The 19,963-nt window shown below is 47.2% G+C and overlaps 1 protein-coding gene across 1 annotated transcript in view; it reads right to left on the reverse strand.

Annotated features, from left to right (window-relative positions):
* LOC121288224 (metabotropic glutamate receptor 1-like) overlaps positions 1-19,963 on the reverse strand; it is a 619,300-nt gene that overhangs the window by 46,379 nt on the left and 552,958 nt on the right. The window contains exon 5 of the mRNA XM_041206686.1: positions 12,541-12,787. Coding sequence (XP_041062620.1) covers positions 12,541-12,787 — 247 coding nt within the window. The remainder of the gene's footprint in view (positions 1-12,540; positions 12,788-19,963) is intronic.

The raw sequence follows: 19,963 nt of genomic DNA on the forward strand, positions 1-19,963 counted from the left end.
AGGAACACCTCGCCGGACACAGCCGGGTCATGGCCCCTCAACCCAGAATGCAATCAGGCCAAGCAGCCAGAGCTCACTGCCTTGGCTGGTGCCGATGTCAGTGACAGTTGGCACTCAGCCTCTTAAACCCTACAGGGGAGGGGCACGGCCAGCCATTAACAATTCTCGGCGCAGATCCATGCCAACTCAATACTCACCCTTGCCGAGCGCAGCAGATCATTGAACCTTTTATGGTACTGTACCCATGTGCACCGCACAACATCATGACCACTGACCTGGTCTTCCACCTCTGCGCATGCCTTCTTGGTGAGGTGTGGTGGCCTCCCCTTGCCATTCCTGGGTGTCAAGATGTCCTATCTGGCACTGACCTCCTCCACAAGGATTCCCAGGTACTCATCTGAGATCCGGGGTGAGGGGGATGAGTGCCCACTGGACCTGCCCTCCGCCTGGTGTGCCCAGCAGGTGCAGATGCCATTGCTATTCCACACAAAGGTTTCTCCCTCAAACTCGACAGCTCCCTCTGTGTCCCCCTGGCAGCCTTCAGGGAGCTGCTTCTGAATGGCCCAGGGATTGCCATTGGACCCAGCGCCCAACAGGCTCCCGGCCCTGCCTGGCCCTTCCAACCAGTGAAAAGATGTGTTTCACGCTGGGCAGGCCTTAATTGACCACCCAGTGTGAATCGCGTTGAAAACACGATCTTGCCCATGAGCAGATTCTGCATCCACTTCCGGGCCCACCGATTTCGCGTGCACGCCAAACGTGAAATTCAGGCCCAGAGCTTTTTCAGGAGGTCCCAGAGAGCAGGGGAACTTCCCATCAGAAGTTCAAACCTCTTGTGCAATTCCCACAGGCATTGCATTGGGACTTCCGAGGATGTCCCATAGCACAGCTTGGGAGCTACATCCAGTCTCCTAACTAGACCAGAAGGACTGGACCTACCATTTATGCCAACACACTGCATGTACATTAACACTATATGCACAGTAATAAGGGTGATAGAGGGAAATCAGAGAATTATAGACTAGTTAGACATCTGTTGTTGGGAAATTGCCAGAGTCCATAATGTAGGACAGGGTGACTGAACACATCGAAAATGTTCATATGATCAGAAAGAGCCGAAATGGATCTGTAAAGTGTAGATCACGCCTGACAAATCTGATTGAATTTTTTGAAGAGGTGACTGAAGGGGTGGATTGAGGGATGATTATAGATGTTATTCCCTTAGACTTTCACAAGACATTTGTTAAAGTTCTCCATAAGAGGCAACTATTGACCTGGTTAAGAAATTGGCTGAGTGGCAGAAGACTGAGATAAGGGATAATGGGCAGGTACTCCAATTGGTAGGATGTGACCAGTGGTGTCCTACAGGGATCTGTGTTGGGCCCTCAACTATTCACTGCATTCAAATTTGCAAAGGATACATTGTAGGTAGTGCAGAAAGAAGTGTAAAATTACAGCTATTGATAGATTAAGTGAATGGAAAAAACTACAGCAAATGGATTTCAATGACGGCAAATGTAAGGTCATCCACTTTGGACTAAAAAGGATAGAACAGTGTACTTTATATATAGTGAAAGTCTAGAGATAGTTAAGGTCGAAAGAAACTAGGAGTCCAGGTACGTAGGTCATTAAAATGTCATAAACAGGTACAGAAAATAGTCAAAAATGATCAAAACTAATCAGCAAGGAATGTTGTCCTTTCTATCTAGAACACCAGAGTGCAAGGGTTTAAAAAGCACTGGACCTTCTATCCCTGGAGTATTGTGAGCAGTTCTGGGCTCCACACCTTATGTTAGTCTTGGAGGGAATGCAGTGTAGAATGTACAGCATAGTACCAGAATTAAATCTGGACGCCAATGGTTAAATCAAGAGGAGAAATTATGCAAACCAGGGTTGTATTCCTGGAATTCACAAGGTTAAGGAGTAACTTGATTGAAATTTTCAAAATATTAAGGGGAACGGCCAGGTTAGATCGGGAGAAACTATTTCTGCTTGTTGCGGAGTCTAGGACCAGGGGTCATAGTCAGAAAATTAGAGCCAGACTTTTCAAGAGGGGAATTAGGAATCACTTGTTTATGCAAAGGGTGGCAAAGTTTGAAACTCTCTTCTGCAAATGGCAATTGATGCTGTATCAATTGTTAATTTTAAAACTGAGATTGATAGATATTTGTTAGCTAAAGGCAGTAATGGATACGGGCCAAAGTTGAGTCTGGGAGTTAGGTCGCAGATCAGCCATGATTGAATGGTGGAACAGGCTTGAGGGGCTGAATGGCCTCCTCCTGTTCCTATCTCCCAATGCTCCGATAATAACACTGTACACTCACAATAATCTGCTACACACTCATTAACACTTCCAACACATATTAACACATAACGCTACACGTACAAAACACTACACCCATTAACACTGTACACGCACAATAACATAGTACAGAAACAATAGTCCAGGCTGACCCTTCAGTACGCCAGAGGAACTGCTTCAATTTTGCAGGTGCCATCTTTCAGCTGAGGTTAAACCAAGGCCAAGTTTATTTGCTCAGGTTAATGCAAAAAAATCCATGGCATTATTCATAGTTTCCCTGTTGTGCAGGCCACACCCTTCTATCCCGCAAACAACAGTACTTCGTTATATATCGCATTGGTATTTGTTGGGATCCTGTTTGCTCAAACTGGTTGCGACATTTGCCTATGTAACAACAATAACATACTTAATTGGCTGTGAAGCACTTTGTGATTTCCTGAGCACCTGACAATACAATAGATGGATACAAGTGCTTTTGCTACATGAAGATGAAAAATTGATTAATATAACTTCCAAGAAATAATTGGGACACGACGGCCAGTGTTATAAGGGTACTTCATAACATTGAAAAAATATTGACCAGGTGTCACTATCCTGTGACATTGAATGCCATTTCTGATCAAGACTGCTTACAGTTATAGGGCAGGGTTTTGTCCTTGGTGAGGGTGCTTGGCAGGGGTGGACAGGTATGGTTGGGAAGCTGACCGCCACCCGTGGTTGGCTCCGCACTGCGATTTCACTCTCCCAGCTTGGAACGTGAGCGGCAGCGCTGATCGCTGCCTGTGAGGGCGGGGGAGGAGGGAAAGCAGGCCTTGCGTGATTTTTGCGCACAGGCATGAAAGAGTGCTTCAATCTCCCTAAGGCACAGCGCTGCCTCAGGGAGATGAAGTGCTGTTTAAAAAGAATAACGGAAATAAAATTGTCATAAAACATGTGATTCTGTCACATGAGCTGGGACATGTTTTTAATTCAAAAATAACATTTTTATTTGATGTTCCTTTGCTTTAGGAAACCTCATCCTGCCCGTGGATGAGGTTTCCTAAAAAATGTAAAGGCCGCTTGGCCTTTACGCCTGCCCGCCAACCATCAGGTTGGACAGGCAGCGTAAATTTGAATTGAATTAGCTTCTTAATGGCCTTAATAGGCCTTGTAATTGTCGGCAGGGACTGCACGATGATGTCAGGATGCTCGCCCGACATCATCGCACGTCATTTTACTCTCCGGCGTGTCAGCCGCACGCCCACAAGCCCAGCGTAATATTCTGCCCCATAGATTTTGAGATGCAGAGGTTCCCAAAGAACAGATACAAAGCCTTGGAGAAAGGTCTGAACAGATCTCCTACTGACAGCTCAAAACTGAAGCCCAATGACCCCAGAAGGACCTGGGCCCAGATTTACATGTGGGCTCAGGAAAACCTGGCCTGTGCACTTTTACATCTTCTGAAATACAAACCCAACCCATGTGTGATTTTTCCCAGGATTTTTGTCTTTTTACACAGGGTTTGGTTTATAGCTCATTTTGTGAGTTGTAATGGAGTGCAGGTATCCAGTTCCCAACATCATTTAAAAGCCCCCTAAACCTAACCCCTCACTCCCCCCATTCCATCACATATCCCCTTAAATTGTCCATGCCACCCCATGCCACCTTCACACCCCCCCCATTTATCTTCCCTTACCACACACCTAGTATACGCTGTGTCCAGTCTTCAGGAGCCGTGCAATAGCAATAAGAATTATTATAGAATCATTGGAAAAAAATTAAACCACTAATAATCTAATAAAACCCTGAACTCAAACACACTACCATGGATACCAGAAAAAAATACTCCCATGCAAAAAAAAATTGTAATCCTTTAAGTGCCTATTAAGTTTGTAAACAAACAGGAAACCACATCAAAGGCATATTTTGTTAATACAGCCTCTTAAAAGTTTCAATCATTCTTGGTTCAATAGACAAGCTTTTGAGCTGGAGCTATTTGGCTTTTGAGACCCAGCCAAGTATTCATAATGACCACAGCTGTCATTACAAAATCTTCTAGCTATATTGCATGATAGAACAGAATGGTGTCCCATTTCCATTTCAAGGAGAGTGCCTGTCAATTAATGGAAGGGAGCAGGTGCAGAATTTTTTTTCTCTTTCAAAAGCAGGGTCTTTTAAAAAAACAGGCAGAGCTGTCAGCCAGTTTAAATTATAGCACAAACCATGGCAGCAGAGGTTGGCAGGATATTTTACCCCTATTATTTAGTGTACAATGGCACTTTTGACAATTGGTGAAGAACTGTAATGTTTGACAACAGTTACACCATATTGGTCAATGTAAAGGTTAACTTACCTTTGCAGGACAGATCCCTATGGAGTGCCAATGCATTAAAGACACATTTACATTACAATACAACATCTAATAGTGACATTTTAAGCTGTCAAAACATTTTATACTTTCAAAATGTTCCCCACTCCTCAGCAGGTTTCCCCCATTGCTCACAAACTACCCAGGGAAGGGCATTTTTCAAGGCTTACACATGAGCACAGGAAAATAGTGTGCTGAGGAAATACAATATTCCTATGGTCCTCACAATGCCAATCCTGACCTCGGAAGAGGTGTGTGTGTATTTTTCACACAAGGCCTTCCTGCCTCTACAGAAGACCACATGAAAATGGTGTGGGCTCAGAAAGTCACAGGAAGATTGTTTGTGCTGCCAAAAAAAACTAAGTTCAGTGCTTGGCGATCTGATTCACGCCTTCATTGGGAGACAAAAATCCCAACCACTGAAAACTGCAGGAGGTGGAGCGCAGTTGATGAGTTGGTGAGGGAATCCTCTGCGGCATCGAAAATCCACATGGTTCATTCTTGGTGGTTATTTGATGGGTCCTTGGTTTCACCCTCAGCCCAAGGCATAACCTTGATGTCCCAAGCAGTTCCTCCTCACAAAGGGAATGGCTTTGAAATGCCAAAAATGCCTGGTCTCCGCATTCAGGGTTCTAGGCTCAACCCCATTTGAACTTCCAGGTAGGATATCCTTCCACCGCTCTGAATCTGCACTGATATTATGTCGGATCTCACCTGAGGGCTCAGGAACAGACAAGGCCCTGTGCTCTTAACATATTGTCTGTTGCACCTCATCTAGTATGTACTCATTAGGATCATTCACTGGGGCCATAAAGCAATCTCCTTAGGGTTTATTATGAATAATTTTATATGTGCTCTTGCCAAGTACATAGCTTTGCACATGTACTTCTCTTTCTTAGGTACATCTGTTTGTGAATCATGGCCAGAGTTTGAGGCTGATGTATACTTTGTGCCTTTTCTGATCACTCATTAGAATCTGCATATGTTATCCTTCAATTTAATGGGTGGAATTGTCCCAGATTTGCACTATGTGCGGTAATGGGCGGGTAAAACGAGTGATTCTGGAGGGAGAAGTGTGTGTTTGGCAGGGCCTTTCGGAGCACTCTCCCATGCACACAGATCCTTCACGTATCATACTCACCTAAATGTCCTGAACATTTTCAGTGTTACCTGCTGGGGTTGGCTTTCAGTGTCCATCTGAGCTGACCTGCGTCTCCGCCCACCCACTGATCGCACTCCCATGCAGCTCCTGATCTCGCCCACCATGACTGTCGTTTCACTTTCGATTTAGGCAGCATGGTTTAGATTCGGTTTGATGTGCGTTCTCCCACCCTTTCCCCTCCCCCAGTTATCCATTTCCCTTCCCCCATCAGAGTTGACACCCCTGGCATCACCTTCCACTTGCCCTCCATGACCTACCAGCCATAACCCTTTTCCTTTGGGTATATCCAGGTGTACGTGCATGTTCCCTTCCTTCCTAAAAATCCCACCCCCATCCATATTCAACTCCCCGTCCTCCTCCTTCCCACCCCCAGGGTTTGTGTCTGCCTTCGAGTCCCCACCAACCACCCTTGCCATCCCTTCTATCACTACTGTCGAACCCTCATCCTCCACCCATCATCTCACTCTGCCTTCTGTCACTCTCACCATTCCCTCATACCATGCCCGCTCTCCATTCACTCCCCAGGAGACAGTCCTGGACTCATCAGACCCCTCCATTGAACATTCATCTGGACACTCCCTGCCCACTTCGGACCTCTTCCCCACTGGAATCCCTGCCCCCCTCTGGTCTCCTTGCTCCTCTGAAACCCCTTCCCTCCTCAGGACTCCATCATCCCCTGGAACACCAACCCCTCTGGACCCCTTCTCCACCGGAACCCCTTCCCTGCTATGAACCCATTCCTCCCAGAAGCCCTTCCTCCCTCTAGAACTCTTCCTTCCTCCAGACCCCTTCCCCCCTGGACCCCCATCCTACCTCTGGACCCCTTCTCCCACTGGAACCCCTTCTCTCCTTAGTCCTCCCACCCCGCCAAGACTCCACCCCTGCTTAGTCCCTCCCTCTTCCGGACTCCCTCAGACAACCTGACTTCTCCTGCCACCCTTAGTCCTTCCCCCCTCCTGACTCCTTCCTTCAGCCTTACCCCTCCTGACTCTCTCAGACACTCTCACTTCTTCCTCAAGCTTTACTCCCCCCCACTCCACACTCATTCCTGCCCAGACTCCCTCCCATCTCTGCACTCCTTCCTTCCACTGGACTCCCTCCCCTTTTCACACGAACTCCTTCCCTTACACCTACCTCCTCAGTTGCCATCTTCTCCCCATTACCCCTTCCTCCCCAATATTCCCATCCCCGACAACATCAACCACTGACACTTTCCTACCCCCTAACCTTACCTCCCTGACACCTTCATTCCCCCCTCCCAACCTCACCCCCCGACACCTTCATTCCCCCTCCCAATCTCACCTCCCTGACACCTTCATTTCCCCCTCCCAACGTTATGCCCCCAACACCTTCACTCCCCACCTCCCAAACTCACTCCCCCCCACCCCCCGACACCTCTGCATCTCCCAGTTGATTCTAGACCTTCCTCTCACATCCCCTCGACCAACATCCGTTGTCAATGGTGACTTTCCAACTTCTGTGGGTTGCTTTGCAGCAGAGCCATGTCGGTGAGAATCCACCCAGCATGCCATGGATGTTCCTCCAGTTGCTGTCAAGCTGTCAATTTTTGGCCTTCTCGCCATATTGTCCGCTCACGCCACCGAACACGCCCAGCACCAGCGGGCATGAAACATTCTGCCCAATGTTTCCAGTGAAACTAGTTGCAGTTGGTCCCGAGGCTGTATATTACTGTCAGTTACAAAAGGCCTAGTTTGTACATCATTTTGAGGAACTAAAAGAAGCACAAAATCTATGGCACAGTCACTGTGTCTGGTATCTATGGGAATATAGATATTGCTGGATGAATGAAGACCAAGGTCCATCCAGTTTACCTTCTGCCATCCTGGCAGTTGAATTGTATAATAATAATAGAGTTGTTGTCTATTTATAACAATCCATTTCTAACAATTATTCTGCAACAAACTCAGATATGAAAGGTTGGATTTTCATTCCAGAGGTTGGCAGCGGGAGTTGGGATATCTCCCAGCTTGACGTGCCTGCCTCTGGAGAAGGTGCCTACAAAGGTGGGACTTTCCTTTCGGCTGGGGGGGCGGTGGTGGGGTGGTGGTGGGGGTGGGCTGTTAACTGGAGTTGGGCCCACCTTCCCCAGAGACAGGAGGCAGCCATATGGGCTGCCGGGTGTGGAGGTGGGCTGTTTAAAAGGTCCACCTCGGTATTCTGGGACTCTTCCCCAGTTTCAATAAAAATAACAAAACAGAAACCTGCCCTCTAGCCTTGAACCCTCACGCTCCCTCATTCCCTCCCACACACTCATTATGCCCTCTCCATGCCAACTCATGCCACTTCATGCCCCTCCATCCACCCCCAATGGTCCCTCATACCCTCCATGTCAACCTATGGCACTTCAATGCCCATTTACCCAGTATACACTCTGCACAGAATTAATGAACCCTATGGTCAAAATGCCATGTGTGAAAAAGCATAAAGACCAGTCATTCATTCATAACCTTCTTACAAAGAATTCCTTTCATTATAGCCCTATATTTGTGTCAAATAACCAGCCCGCTAAGGTATCAATAGCAGAAACTGAAAGCACTTGCAAGCATCTCATTATACATTCTTTGCTAAAAGCCCAGATATCCATTAGTCTCTTGAAACAGCTGCTCCCAAGGGAGAGCACTGCCTGATTGACAGCTTTCTCTCTTAGGTCTATTTCTCAGTTGTTCAATGTTTATTTACACAAGATAAAGAGGTGTCAGGTGCTTGCACTTTCTGCTGTTGATACTCTAAAAGGATGGTTGATAGACACTTGTATAGGGCTGTAGTAAAAGGAGTTCTTTGTAAGAAGGTTTTAATAAATGACTGGTCTTTTAAAGCTTTTTCACACATGACATTTTTACTATAGGGTTCATTGGTTCTGTACAGAGTGTATACTGCAAAACTGGGCATTAAAATGCCATAGATTGGCATGGAGGGTATGAAAGACCATTGGGGGTGGATGGAAGGGCACAGATAGGCATGCGGGGTCATGGGTAAATCTTTTGAACTTACCTTTCAATGGGTCCCCTCAGCCAGACGATGGTTAACAGTACCTCTGAGGGGCTATGAACCATGACTTGCTGAAAACCTGGGCTGACTCCATGATAATTACAGTGGGCTAGGAGATATCTGTCCCCACAATGGAGCCAGCCAGGTTGGGAGTGCAGAGTGTGGCCTTGCAACCCGCACCAGCCAGTACCCTTATCCCATCTGACGAAAGTTAGGGGCGCTGGGAATGGGGCCAGATATCCTGCAACCTGGCTCTGGCCTCCATTTTTAAAGTCTCCCTGACTCTGCAAAAATCCAGCTTGAGGTGAGGGAACCCCCTGCCCATTGGTGGAGAAGTTTGGGAATTATAGTTCCAGAGTCCACTGTTCCCCCCAAACCATGATACACTTACCACATGTCATTTGTCAAATTTAGTCATGTACTGCATCCCAAAATACTCTATCAGTGACTGCATTTCCTGCTAACATTTATTGCTGGGCACTGCAGATAGCAGCCTTCTGTGTGAGTTCTTGACCAGTTGCAGGATGTTTTTAACATATTTGACCTGTTGATATACAGAGAGGAGGGAAGCTGGGAGATATTACAAATTCCCTTTAGACTGATCACGAGGCAGATCTTCCACCAGGCTAAAGGGAACATGGAGTCAGGACGGAGAAGCGTAATGTATTTGGAAGGTCCCACCCGCATGCTTAGGTGAATGTAAAAGATTCCATGGCACTATTCGAAGAAGAACAAGAGGAGTTTCCCCAGACCAGTGGAAGTGGGGCATAAATAAAGAACAGTCGCTACATAATCCAATTGGGAATCCAGGGGAAACACCTTTGCCCAGAGAATGGTTAAATTTTGGAACTCGCTACCACACGGAGCAGTTGGAACAGGTAGCATAGATAAATTTAAGGGGAAGCTAGATAAACACATGAGAGAGCAAGAAGGATATGCTGATGGGATTAGATGAACAGGGGTGGTGTGGAGTGTAAACACTTGCATTAACGCTGGCACAGAGCAGCGGGGACAAATGGCCTGTTTCTGTGCTCTACATTCTATGAAAGTCTATGCAATGTTCCCTACCGCTTGTCATTTTCAATTTCTTCAAACTGTCAGTCAACCATGAAAACATGACAATCTTGTCAATGCAGTATTGCTGAGGATCTATATTAGCATTGACAGGCACCCTTGGGCAGTGCTCATTATAAGAACATCAGTCTTCTTCTATACTAAATTATCATTGATACACAAAGTGAACTGGAATGGCTCCAGAACTGAACACTGTGGAGCCACTAATTACCACTTCAAACCACGCTGAAAAACAGTCCATAACTCCTACCCTCTGTTTTCTCCTTAAAACCACTTTTACTACGCTCGTCTTAATTTTATACACCTTAATCTTTTCCAATAGGTTCCTGTGTAGTTCCTCATCAGGGACTTTTTGAAAGACTATGTACACTCCATCTGCCACATTTCTGCCCCCAATCCATTTATCTCTTACCTTCTCAAACAATTCCACCAGGTTTTTCAAACATGGCCTTCTTTACTGAAATTTGTGTTGGCTACTTGGAACTAAGTTCTTCCCAACTAGTTTTATTAACTTATTCTTTAATTAAAGATACTAAAATTATGCCTTCTGTATATGTTAAACTAACTGGCCGATTTCATCGACCTAATATTTGTACCTAGAAGCTTACAGGTGAGTAGCAATTAGAATGAAGTCCAGTTTCTCAATGCCCAGTAGCAGAGCATCGCATCTAATACCCGGGGTGCCAGAATTCTTCACTAGTCGGGTGGGCGCGCGCCCGATGCGAATGAGCGCAAAATGACGCAGAATGACATCGGGCGAGTGCCCCAACATCATTGCGCACTCGTGTGACATTTCGATTGGCGGGCACACGCGGGAGTCGGCAGCGCGCCTGATGCCAATTAAAAGGCCTGTCGAGGCCGTTAAAGTAATAATTAAGTCCAATTTTTTGCTGCCCATCCAACCTTACCAATGGCGGGCAGGTGGAAAGGCCAAACGGCCTTTGCATTTTTTAGGAAGCCTCAACAATTGGGGGTGGGGGTGGGGATGACGTTTCCAACAGCAAATAAAAATTAAGTAAAAATGTTTAAATTTCGTTCATAACATGTCCCTCACGTCACACGAGGGGGACATTTTTTTTTTAACATTTCAAAATTTTCCATTTTTAAATTTTTTAAATCTTCATCTCCCTGAGGCAGCTCTGCACCTCAGGGGGCTTTTCCTGTGTGCACCCGCCTGCATACGCCAACCTGCATGCTCGAACTCCTCCCCCTCCCCCACACAGGCAGAGCTGAGCGCTGCCCGCGCGGGAAATCGTGGTCGCAGCCCAATCGCAGGCGGCTGGTGGCTTCCCGACCTCTCCCGTTCACCTCCGCCAACGAGGGCAAAATTCTGCCCTGGGGGAGGGGTGGGGGTTTAAGATTATGTCTTGGGGGAAATGAGGAAGACGTACAACCCATGGATATCCACAAACAGAATATGATGAGCCTTTAGTATTCCCCGGAATTTAGAAGACAACAGGGCAACTTGATCAAAGTTCTCAGGTTTGAAGGGAAACTGACGGGGTAGATGGGGAGAAATGATTTCTGCTGAAAAAGGGAATCTAGGGGCAGAGTTTTGCCCTTGTCGGTCGGGAAAGCTGACTGGAGCCCGCGATCAGGGCCGGACCACAGGAAAAGCTTTCTGAGGCGCAGAGCTCTGCCTCAGGACAATGACGAGTTCCGAAAGAAACAAAAATAAAAAAAAAATTTCAATGTTAAAAAAACATGTCCCCTCATGTGACTCTGTCACATGAGCAGGGACATATTGTGAATGAGATGCAACATTTTTCATATTATTTTTCTTTGCTGTTTGAAAACTCACCCTGCCCATGGCCATTTTGCCTGCCCGCCAACCGCAAGGTTGGACGGGCAGCAAAAAGTTTAGGTTAATTAATACTTTAATGGCCTTAATAGGCCTCCTGGTTGTCGGTGGGCACGCTGCTGATTACCGCATGCGCCCACTGACCGAACTATCGCGAGACTGCGCGTTGACATTGGGATGCTTGCCCGATGCCATCGCACGTCATATCATGCTCGGGTGGGACGGGAGTGTGCCCGCCCACTGAGGTGAAAATTCTGCCCCTTGGACTACGGGACTTAGTCAAAAGAATTAGAAACAGGCATTTCAAGTGTGAACACTAATACAAAAGCAAAATACTGCAGGAAATCTGAAATAAAAACAGAAAATGCTGGAAATACCCAGCAGGTCAGGCAGCATCTGTGGAGAGATAAACAGGGTTAATGCTGTGGGGGTATCTCCCTAGAATTTTCTGTTTTTTTTCAAAAGTGAAATTGGGAAACGCTTTTACACACAAAGAATGGAAGAAGTTTGAAATTCTTTTCCTCAAACAGCCATTGATCCTAGGCCAACTGTCGATTTCAATTCTGAGATTGGTAGATTTTTGTCAATCAAAGATTTTAAGAACTATGGGACAAATGTAGTTAAATCACGGATCAGCCATGATTGCATCAGAGACTGGAACAGGCTCAAGGGTTTAAATGGCCTATATTCTGGGTTCACATGTTCCCATCTCAAATAAACACCTCCAAATAACTGTCCCAAATAAAACGTAAGAAATAAACATCCCCAAATGGTTAAACCCAAAATTATCACCCCAAATTATACATTTCAGATCAGCAACACCAGACAACAGATTGGAAGCTTACCTTGCTGGAGAATCTCCATTCTCATCAAACCACACTTCCTCACCAGAAACTCCAATGAATGAAGTCTTTATTAGAAACTGCAGCAATTTGTTACCATCAACGGGCTTCATTGCTTCACATAGTCCCGAATGACCTGGACAGAGAGCTTTGTGCATGTCATGCAACCCATGGGCCATGGCATAAATGGCATTAATGATGAAACCCATCTTGCTGTCTTGCACGTAATTTTCTGCTAAGCTTTCATTCCCTGGAGAAGAGAAATGGGTCTTCATCAGTGACTCATGTTGCAATTTTACTCAATGATTTTGCTATTTTTAATCGACTCAACTGTAAAAATGAAAGGGATGACAAGGTAAATTAGAAAGGAATGATTTGGGGATGCCCAGCTTGTCATTGGTAATTTCACAGATGGATTCCATCTGGTTCTGGTGTTACGTTTGTAGGTAAAGTAACAAATGATAATTACTCCTTCACAATGCATTATTCCACCTTTCATCGTTAAATAATAGATTCTATTAGCGTTAACATACTTCAGTCTGTGGAGACAGACAAAGTCAACTGGGGCATTGAGATGGAAAGAGAAAACAGTGAATACACAATTGAGAAAGATGCTGCACGAAATAGCATGCACAACATGCCTGATCTACATCATGCTGGGACTAGTGCTAATTTCCTGCATTAACCTTTATTAGATATAAAGAGCGATGAGAAATGCTTGGGACATTATTCCCAGTTATAGTTGTCTCAATAAGGTGTTTATCGGGAGATATACATTTGGAGGCGCGTGTGAGATTACAGCACCAATCACAATGGGGAGATTCACTGTTTTGGCTCCCTGGGTCATTCTATTGTTTGATCAGATATTGGGTGGCAATGGTATTCTATTGATCATAGGGGATGTAGGGACCACTGATGGGAGTTTCCAGGAGAATATCTATTGCAAACCTGAAACCTCTCAAAGGAGGTTTGATCATGCCCCTCTGTTCAGGTATAAGTTTGAATTAAGGAGTACTGCTGTTTTCGTTCTGCCATAACTCCAACACTAGGATCTATAAATACAAGAGAGTCACTAATAAATCTGAAAGAATTGAGGAGAACTATCTTTAACCATAGAGTGGAATGTGGAACTAGTTACCATATGAAGTAGTTGAGATAAACAGTATAGACACGTTTAAGGGGAAGCAGGTAAGTATAAGTGAGAAACAAGTAGAAGGATGTCCTAATAGGGTTAGATAAAGTAGGGTGGGAGGGGGCTCATGGGAGGGGGCCTGTGTGCAGCTTAAACACTTACATAGGCTAGATAGGTTGAAAGACCTGTTTCTGTGCTGTACATTTGTGAAATTATGCATAATTCACTCAGGTCCTCTCAGATGTTTAAAACCTTAAATTGGCTTGTTTAGAAGTGAATGCCAAATAGTTTGGATCATTTGGAGGCCGAAACCGAGATAGAACAGGCAGAGAAATAAAGAGAGAACAACAATAGAAGGTAAATTACATACACAGCTGTTCCAGTTGTTAGCTTCGTGATTCATTGGGCAGAGTGGTCCTAGGTTTGCACAAAGTGCGGTAGCGGGCGGGTAAAACGATGTTTTATCTGCCGGCTGTGATGGCGGCTTTTCATGCTGTGTCATCCCAAATCTGCCACGTTCATTTTGCATTCCCGGGAAACACGCAGGCGGACTCTGATTCGCACGCCACGCCATCATCTGGCCGCTTCATCACACCAGGCGCCATATTTAAAGTCCAGCTGCACACACACCTCTCAGTGCTTCCAGTCCATGACTGCTGCAAAGAAGACATGACCCTGAAAGGCAAAAAGACTGCAGCACCCAGGTTCAATGATGCATCCCTTGAGCGTGTTTTGGATGCATTTGGGGCTTGTCTGACCGCAGGATGGACGTTAAAATCACCAATCCGGTTTGGGAGGCAGTGGAGATAGTGGTCAGTGCTAACGCACCACAGAAGAGGACAGCCACCCAGTGCTGCAAGAGGATGAATGATCTTCTCCGTTCTGCCAGGGTAAGTCACTCTTTCACATTCTTACCTCACAAACCCATCACACATCCACAGGGCACTCACTGCCAGTTCAAGGGACATCACCATTCATTCTTTCACACACACCTTCATTGTCCTCATCCCATCCATGGGACCACTCACCACCCACACATGCCAGGAATACTTATCATCTGGCCTGGCAGGCATCCTGCTTTCACTCTCTCCATCTCGATTCATGCAGGATAAGCTGGCACACAACAAAAGGGAGAGGTCACAGACCAGTGGAGGATTGCCTGAAATAAAGGTCCTCATGGACTTTGAAAACAGAGCCATTCAGCAGGCCGGTGAGGATGTGGACTGGTCCTGTGCTGACAGAGAGGTCGGCGATGCTCTACCAAGTGAGGATCCAGCAGTGCAACATCCATCAGACAACCATCCGGCAAGTGATGTGTCCTCTTGTACAGGGCACTGCCATTCACTAATTATCTCCCCTTGCTTCGGTGGGCACATCTGGGAAGCAGCCGACGGAGTCCATGACCCAGGGCCTCCAATCAAGCCCTGAAGAAACTTCTGAAGAGGAATCTGAAGGCACCCTCCCTGAAGTCCCATCACAGCACTCACCCACACTCTACACCAGCATAGAGACGCACACCTCAGTGGGACCTAGCTTTAGGTTAGCCTTGGGATCACAATCTGGTGAGCACATTGCACTTTCTGATCCACAGCAGGCAGCAGCAGGTACTTCCCAGGTCCCCGGCACTTGGAGGACTGCTGGAGGCCAGAACGTTGCTGAGCCTGAGTCAGATAATGAGACTCTGGACTCGGTCATGTCACAGTTGCTGGAGTTGCAAAGGCAAGCTCGGGAACATCAGGAAGGGATGTCCGCTGCACTCCTCAGATTGCAAGGCACGATGGAGGAGCCTGTCCACCTTCAGGCTGAGGTGACAGCGCCGGCATTGCAACGCATCGAGGTCAAAACTGGCAGGATGGCAGCTGCCATGGAGACCTTGATCCAGGACGTAGCTCCTGCATTGCTGCGCGGGCTGAACTCCACCCACCGACTCCATAGTTGGCGTCCAACTGTGTGTACATCAGGGGGGCGTAGGGCAGCCCGAACTTACTCCAGTTACCCCTTCTCCACAAGGAGTCTACCAGGGGCCCTTGGGCACCCACAGGGAGGTGGATTAGCAGGTGCACGCCCCGGGACTACCCATCCAGGTGACTCCGGGAGTGCCTGGCCCATCCAGAACTTCCTGTGACCTCAGCAGCTCCAGCTTCATAGGCTGAGGAGGATGCCACTGCCATGCAGCAGGACCCTGAAAGCAGGCTGGGGCCCTCTAGGTCTCAGCCTTCCAGAGGACACTCACCAAGGTCATCACAGTCAGCAGGCTGCCTCCACCTCAGCTGTGGATGTCCAAGGAGCACCAAGACATAGAGGTAGTGTTAGGAAGGTTAAGAAGATGTTGCACAGCCTGGCCACGGGTGTTAATCACTTGTACATAATGTTCACTATTGTCAATAAACTCCCAACAATGTCTCCCTGCCTATGGCTCCTTATTCTGATAAGTAGTGTTTGTGTCACTCAGATGTGAAACCTTTCTGCACAAGTTAAAGGCAGGTGCCTCTGTGCAGGGCCTCTTCTCTGTGCTTGGTGCAGCTTTCAGGCCAAAGTGATTGTCCGTCCCCACACTCCCTGGACACATTCGTGATGCTTGCACCTCGGTGGTGCTTGTCATTGCTGCCAGAATGTCGTGTATAGGCATCACAGAGTTCTCTCATTCTCTCTGTGTGCTCTCAGCACCTTTAAGGAGGGGCTGGCACCGATCTCTTCAGCATCTGTGACCAGTGACGTTGTGCTCCTGAATGGCTCCAGTGCTCAAGGTGGAGAAAGGATCAGATGATTTTAAAGTTTCATGGCTGCATCTCTATGATATGACCCTGATTACAGAGCACAAGTGAATTGCCCTCAACCAGAGAGGAGTCAGACATTCTCAGAGGCTATATGAAGAACTATGGAGAGTCCTCACTGCTTGACGTCATCACCCTCCTGCAATCGAGTGGCTACTAGGGCCTCCACTGTGTCTCCATGACAGGAGCATTATCACAGAGGGCATATGCGCTGCCATCAGCTATACTGGAGTCAAACATTCACAGATGCAATGTGAGGATCTATGGTGTCTCCTCACTGCATGTCGTCATCATCCTGCACAAATCTAGCAGCTATGAGGACCTCCCGAGTGTACCTGTCTCGTCTGGCCAGTGCAAGGGCCTCATTGTCGCCTTTGAGGACCTCCTCACGCTCATCACCATTGACACCCTTCTTATTCGAGACTTCCAGCTCCTGCATCTCCTCCTCAGCCAGCTCCTCTCCCCGTTGCAGCAGCAGGATGTAAAGGGCGCAGCAAGCAATGATGATGTGTGACACCCTCTGTGGGTTATATTGCAGGGCTCCACCAGACCGCTGAAGGCACTAGAACCTCATTTTCAGCTTCCCGATGGTTTGCTCCACCAAGTTGTGAGCTGCAGTATGAACCTCATACCGTCTCGCTGCTGCAGTCTGAGGCTGCCACACAGGTGTCATCAGCCACATCCTCTGCGGGTAGCCCTTGTCCCCGAGGAGCCATTCCTGCAGCCTCTGTGGACCCTGGAAGACGTCAGGGGTCTGTGACCGACTGAGAATGCAGGAGATGTGGACACTCCCTGGAAACCGTGTGCAGACCTGCAGGATGCATTTGTGGTGGTCACACACCAGCTGCATATTCAGCGAATGGAATCCTTTGCAGTTGACATAGTTTCCCACGTGTTGCAATGGAGATCTGAGCACTACGTGAGTGCAGTCGATGGCACCTGCACCTGTGGGAAACCCGAGAACTGGGCAAATCCAATCGCTCTTGCGTCCTGGCTCTCCTGGTCCCGGGTGAAATACACAAATTATTGTGGCCTTGTGAAGATGGAATCTGTGACCTCATGGATGCATGTGAGTGGAGGCCTGTGAAATCCCACAGAGGACACCTGTGGAGCGCTGAAAGGAGCCACTGGCATAGAAATTGAGCTCCGTGGTCACTTTCATGGCCACTGGCCTTGGATGCCCTCCATGTCCCCGGGGTGCCAAGTCCTGCAGCAGGTGGCAAATGTGACTGACCAGTTAGTTCCCTGGACATGCGCAGTCTTCAGCGACACTGGTTCTCGGTCATCTGCAGGAATGAAAGGCAGCATCTACAGACCCTGGGTCTCGCTAGGCGCTGAACAGCAACAGCTTTTTGTGGTTATTCAGCTGCATGTGCGGGAGCTCCAGCTGCCTCTTCTTCCAGAGGATACTGCTCCTCCCTCTGCCCAGCTAAGCTCCTCAGTTGCTCTCTTACCACACCCACCTCCACCCCACTCCACCCGCCCGATTGGCAGCAGCTTTGCCCAATGGACTGCATGTTGTGCTCTCAGCTCAGGCACAGGCATTCTCCTAAACCGCACTGCAAGGCTACACTGTTAGAATGAGACATGGGGGAGACTGGTCCAAACCGGGATGAATGACATTGCAAGGGGCTGTGACTGCCTCCACCAGTGACTGCTCCATGTCCAGATTTTGCAGGAGATGGTACAGTCTGTTCTGCAGCCCACTAAGACACTCATTAGTTTGTGTCTGTGCCCAAGGGGTGAAATATTCTGGAGCACTTACATGCCTCGGCATTGCTTGAGTGGGCAGATAAGCTAGAGGCCCGACTCCAATCATATCAATGTGGCTGTGCCTGAACTGTCTCAGCTGCAGAAGAATGGTCACTTTATACAAGGTGCGTGGCTGCTTCCACCCTGCCCCCACCATCCCATATGTGCTTGTGTGCTACTTTCAACCACAGGGCAGCCTTTGCCACCAACCCCCTCCCTCCCCAACTAGTCGCTTCAACCACAGGGCAGCCTTAACCCCCTCCACTCCGAAAATTCACCTCAACCTTGAAAGCCAACGGGCATTCCTCATGAGCACTCCACAACGTTACTGTGCACTCGCCTCTGAGTTCCCCTCAAAGTGCAGCCTGCAAAGTGCACACCTTTCATATGCTGTTGTGAAAGACGTCGGCATGGTGGGGGATGATCCAGTGGGGTGGGGGGGTGGGTGGAGCCAGATAAGTACGCTGGGCTGGCCTTATTATGATATGCTGATGTATTACAATCATGTACCCGACATTCAATGGTGGGATATGCAGCCCGCCATCAACGGACTGGGAGGACAATCACAAACTGGTTTCACAATGTCGTGAAACTGTTTTTTGACTTTGTCGCATATCATATTGTCTGCTCACGCCACCAAACACACCTGGCGCCAGCGGGCACGGATGATTCCGCCCATTGTGTTGCACTTTCTGACCCCCCGTCTCTCGGAGCTGGTTTTCTAACAGAAATGTCTGCATCACTATGTTTCTCTTCATTTTAAATTCGTCTCAGACAATTTTATAAGAGCAGAAAATTTGGGGGGAATGGTTAGTTTCAGCTGTGCAGAATAACGTATTGAGAAACTGTACTTCAGTCCCAGTTTTCCTATTTCGGTGATTTCACAGTGCAGGTTCATGCCTCTGCTCTGTTAACCAGATGTCACAGTAAACATCAGAGGATAAATCTTCCCTTTTCATTGGAATGGGAGACGCTACTTCAACTCTCCAACCTGTTCTGCTATTCAATTAAATCCTGACTGGTTGGCATTTTAACTCTATTTACCTACCTTGATTCCATAACCTTTAAAATACGGAGGCGATAGCAATGTTGGTATTGTTGATGTGCTAGTAATCCAGACACCCAGCATAATTCTCTGGGGGACCTGGGTTCAAATCCTGCCTTGGCAGATGGTGGAATTTGAATTTAAAAAAAAAATCTAGAATTAATAGTCCAATGATATCCATTAAATGATTGTTGTAAAAACCCATTTGGTTCACTGATGCCCTTTAGGGAAGGAAATCTGCCATCCTTAGGTGTTGGGAGTTTTAACAGTTAAAATCTGGTTTGTTTGAAAAGAAAAGGTGTTAGAGCTGCCTGAATGTGAAATTCCCTCCCTATATTTCACCTCTCCATCTCTAAGAAATAGGAGCAGGAATAGCCTGTCCCGCCATTCAATAAGATCATGGCTGATCTGCCCCAGGCCTCAACTCCCCGATATTTCAAAAAATTATCTACCTGTCCTTTAAACACTTTCAGTGATTTAGCCTCCACAACTCTCTGAGGTGGAGAATTCCAGACATTCACTACCCTCTGAGAGAAGAAATTCCTTTGCATCACAGTTTTAAATGAGTGTCCCCTTATTCTGTAACTATGTCCCCTAGTTCGAGATTCCCCCACTACTGGATACATCTTCTCAACATCTACCCTGTATCTATCTTTTTCTCTGCTCCTTTTAATTTAAGACGGTCCTTTCCTTAAAACCTGTCTCTTTGACCAAACTCTTGAT

The sequence above is a fragment of the Carcharodon carcharias genome, chromosome 2 (assembly GCF_017639515.1).
Source record: "Carcharodon carcharias isolate sCarCar2 chromosome 2, sCarCar2.pri, whole genome shotgun sequence".
Taxonomy (NCBI): Eukaryota; Metazoa; Chordata; class Chondrichthyes; order Lamniformes; family Lamnidae; genus Carcharodon; species Carcharodon carcharias.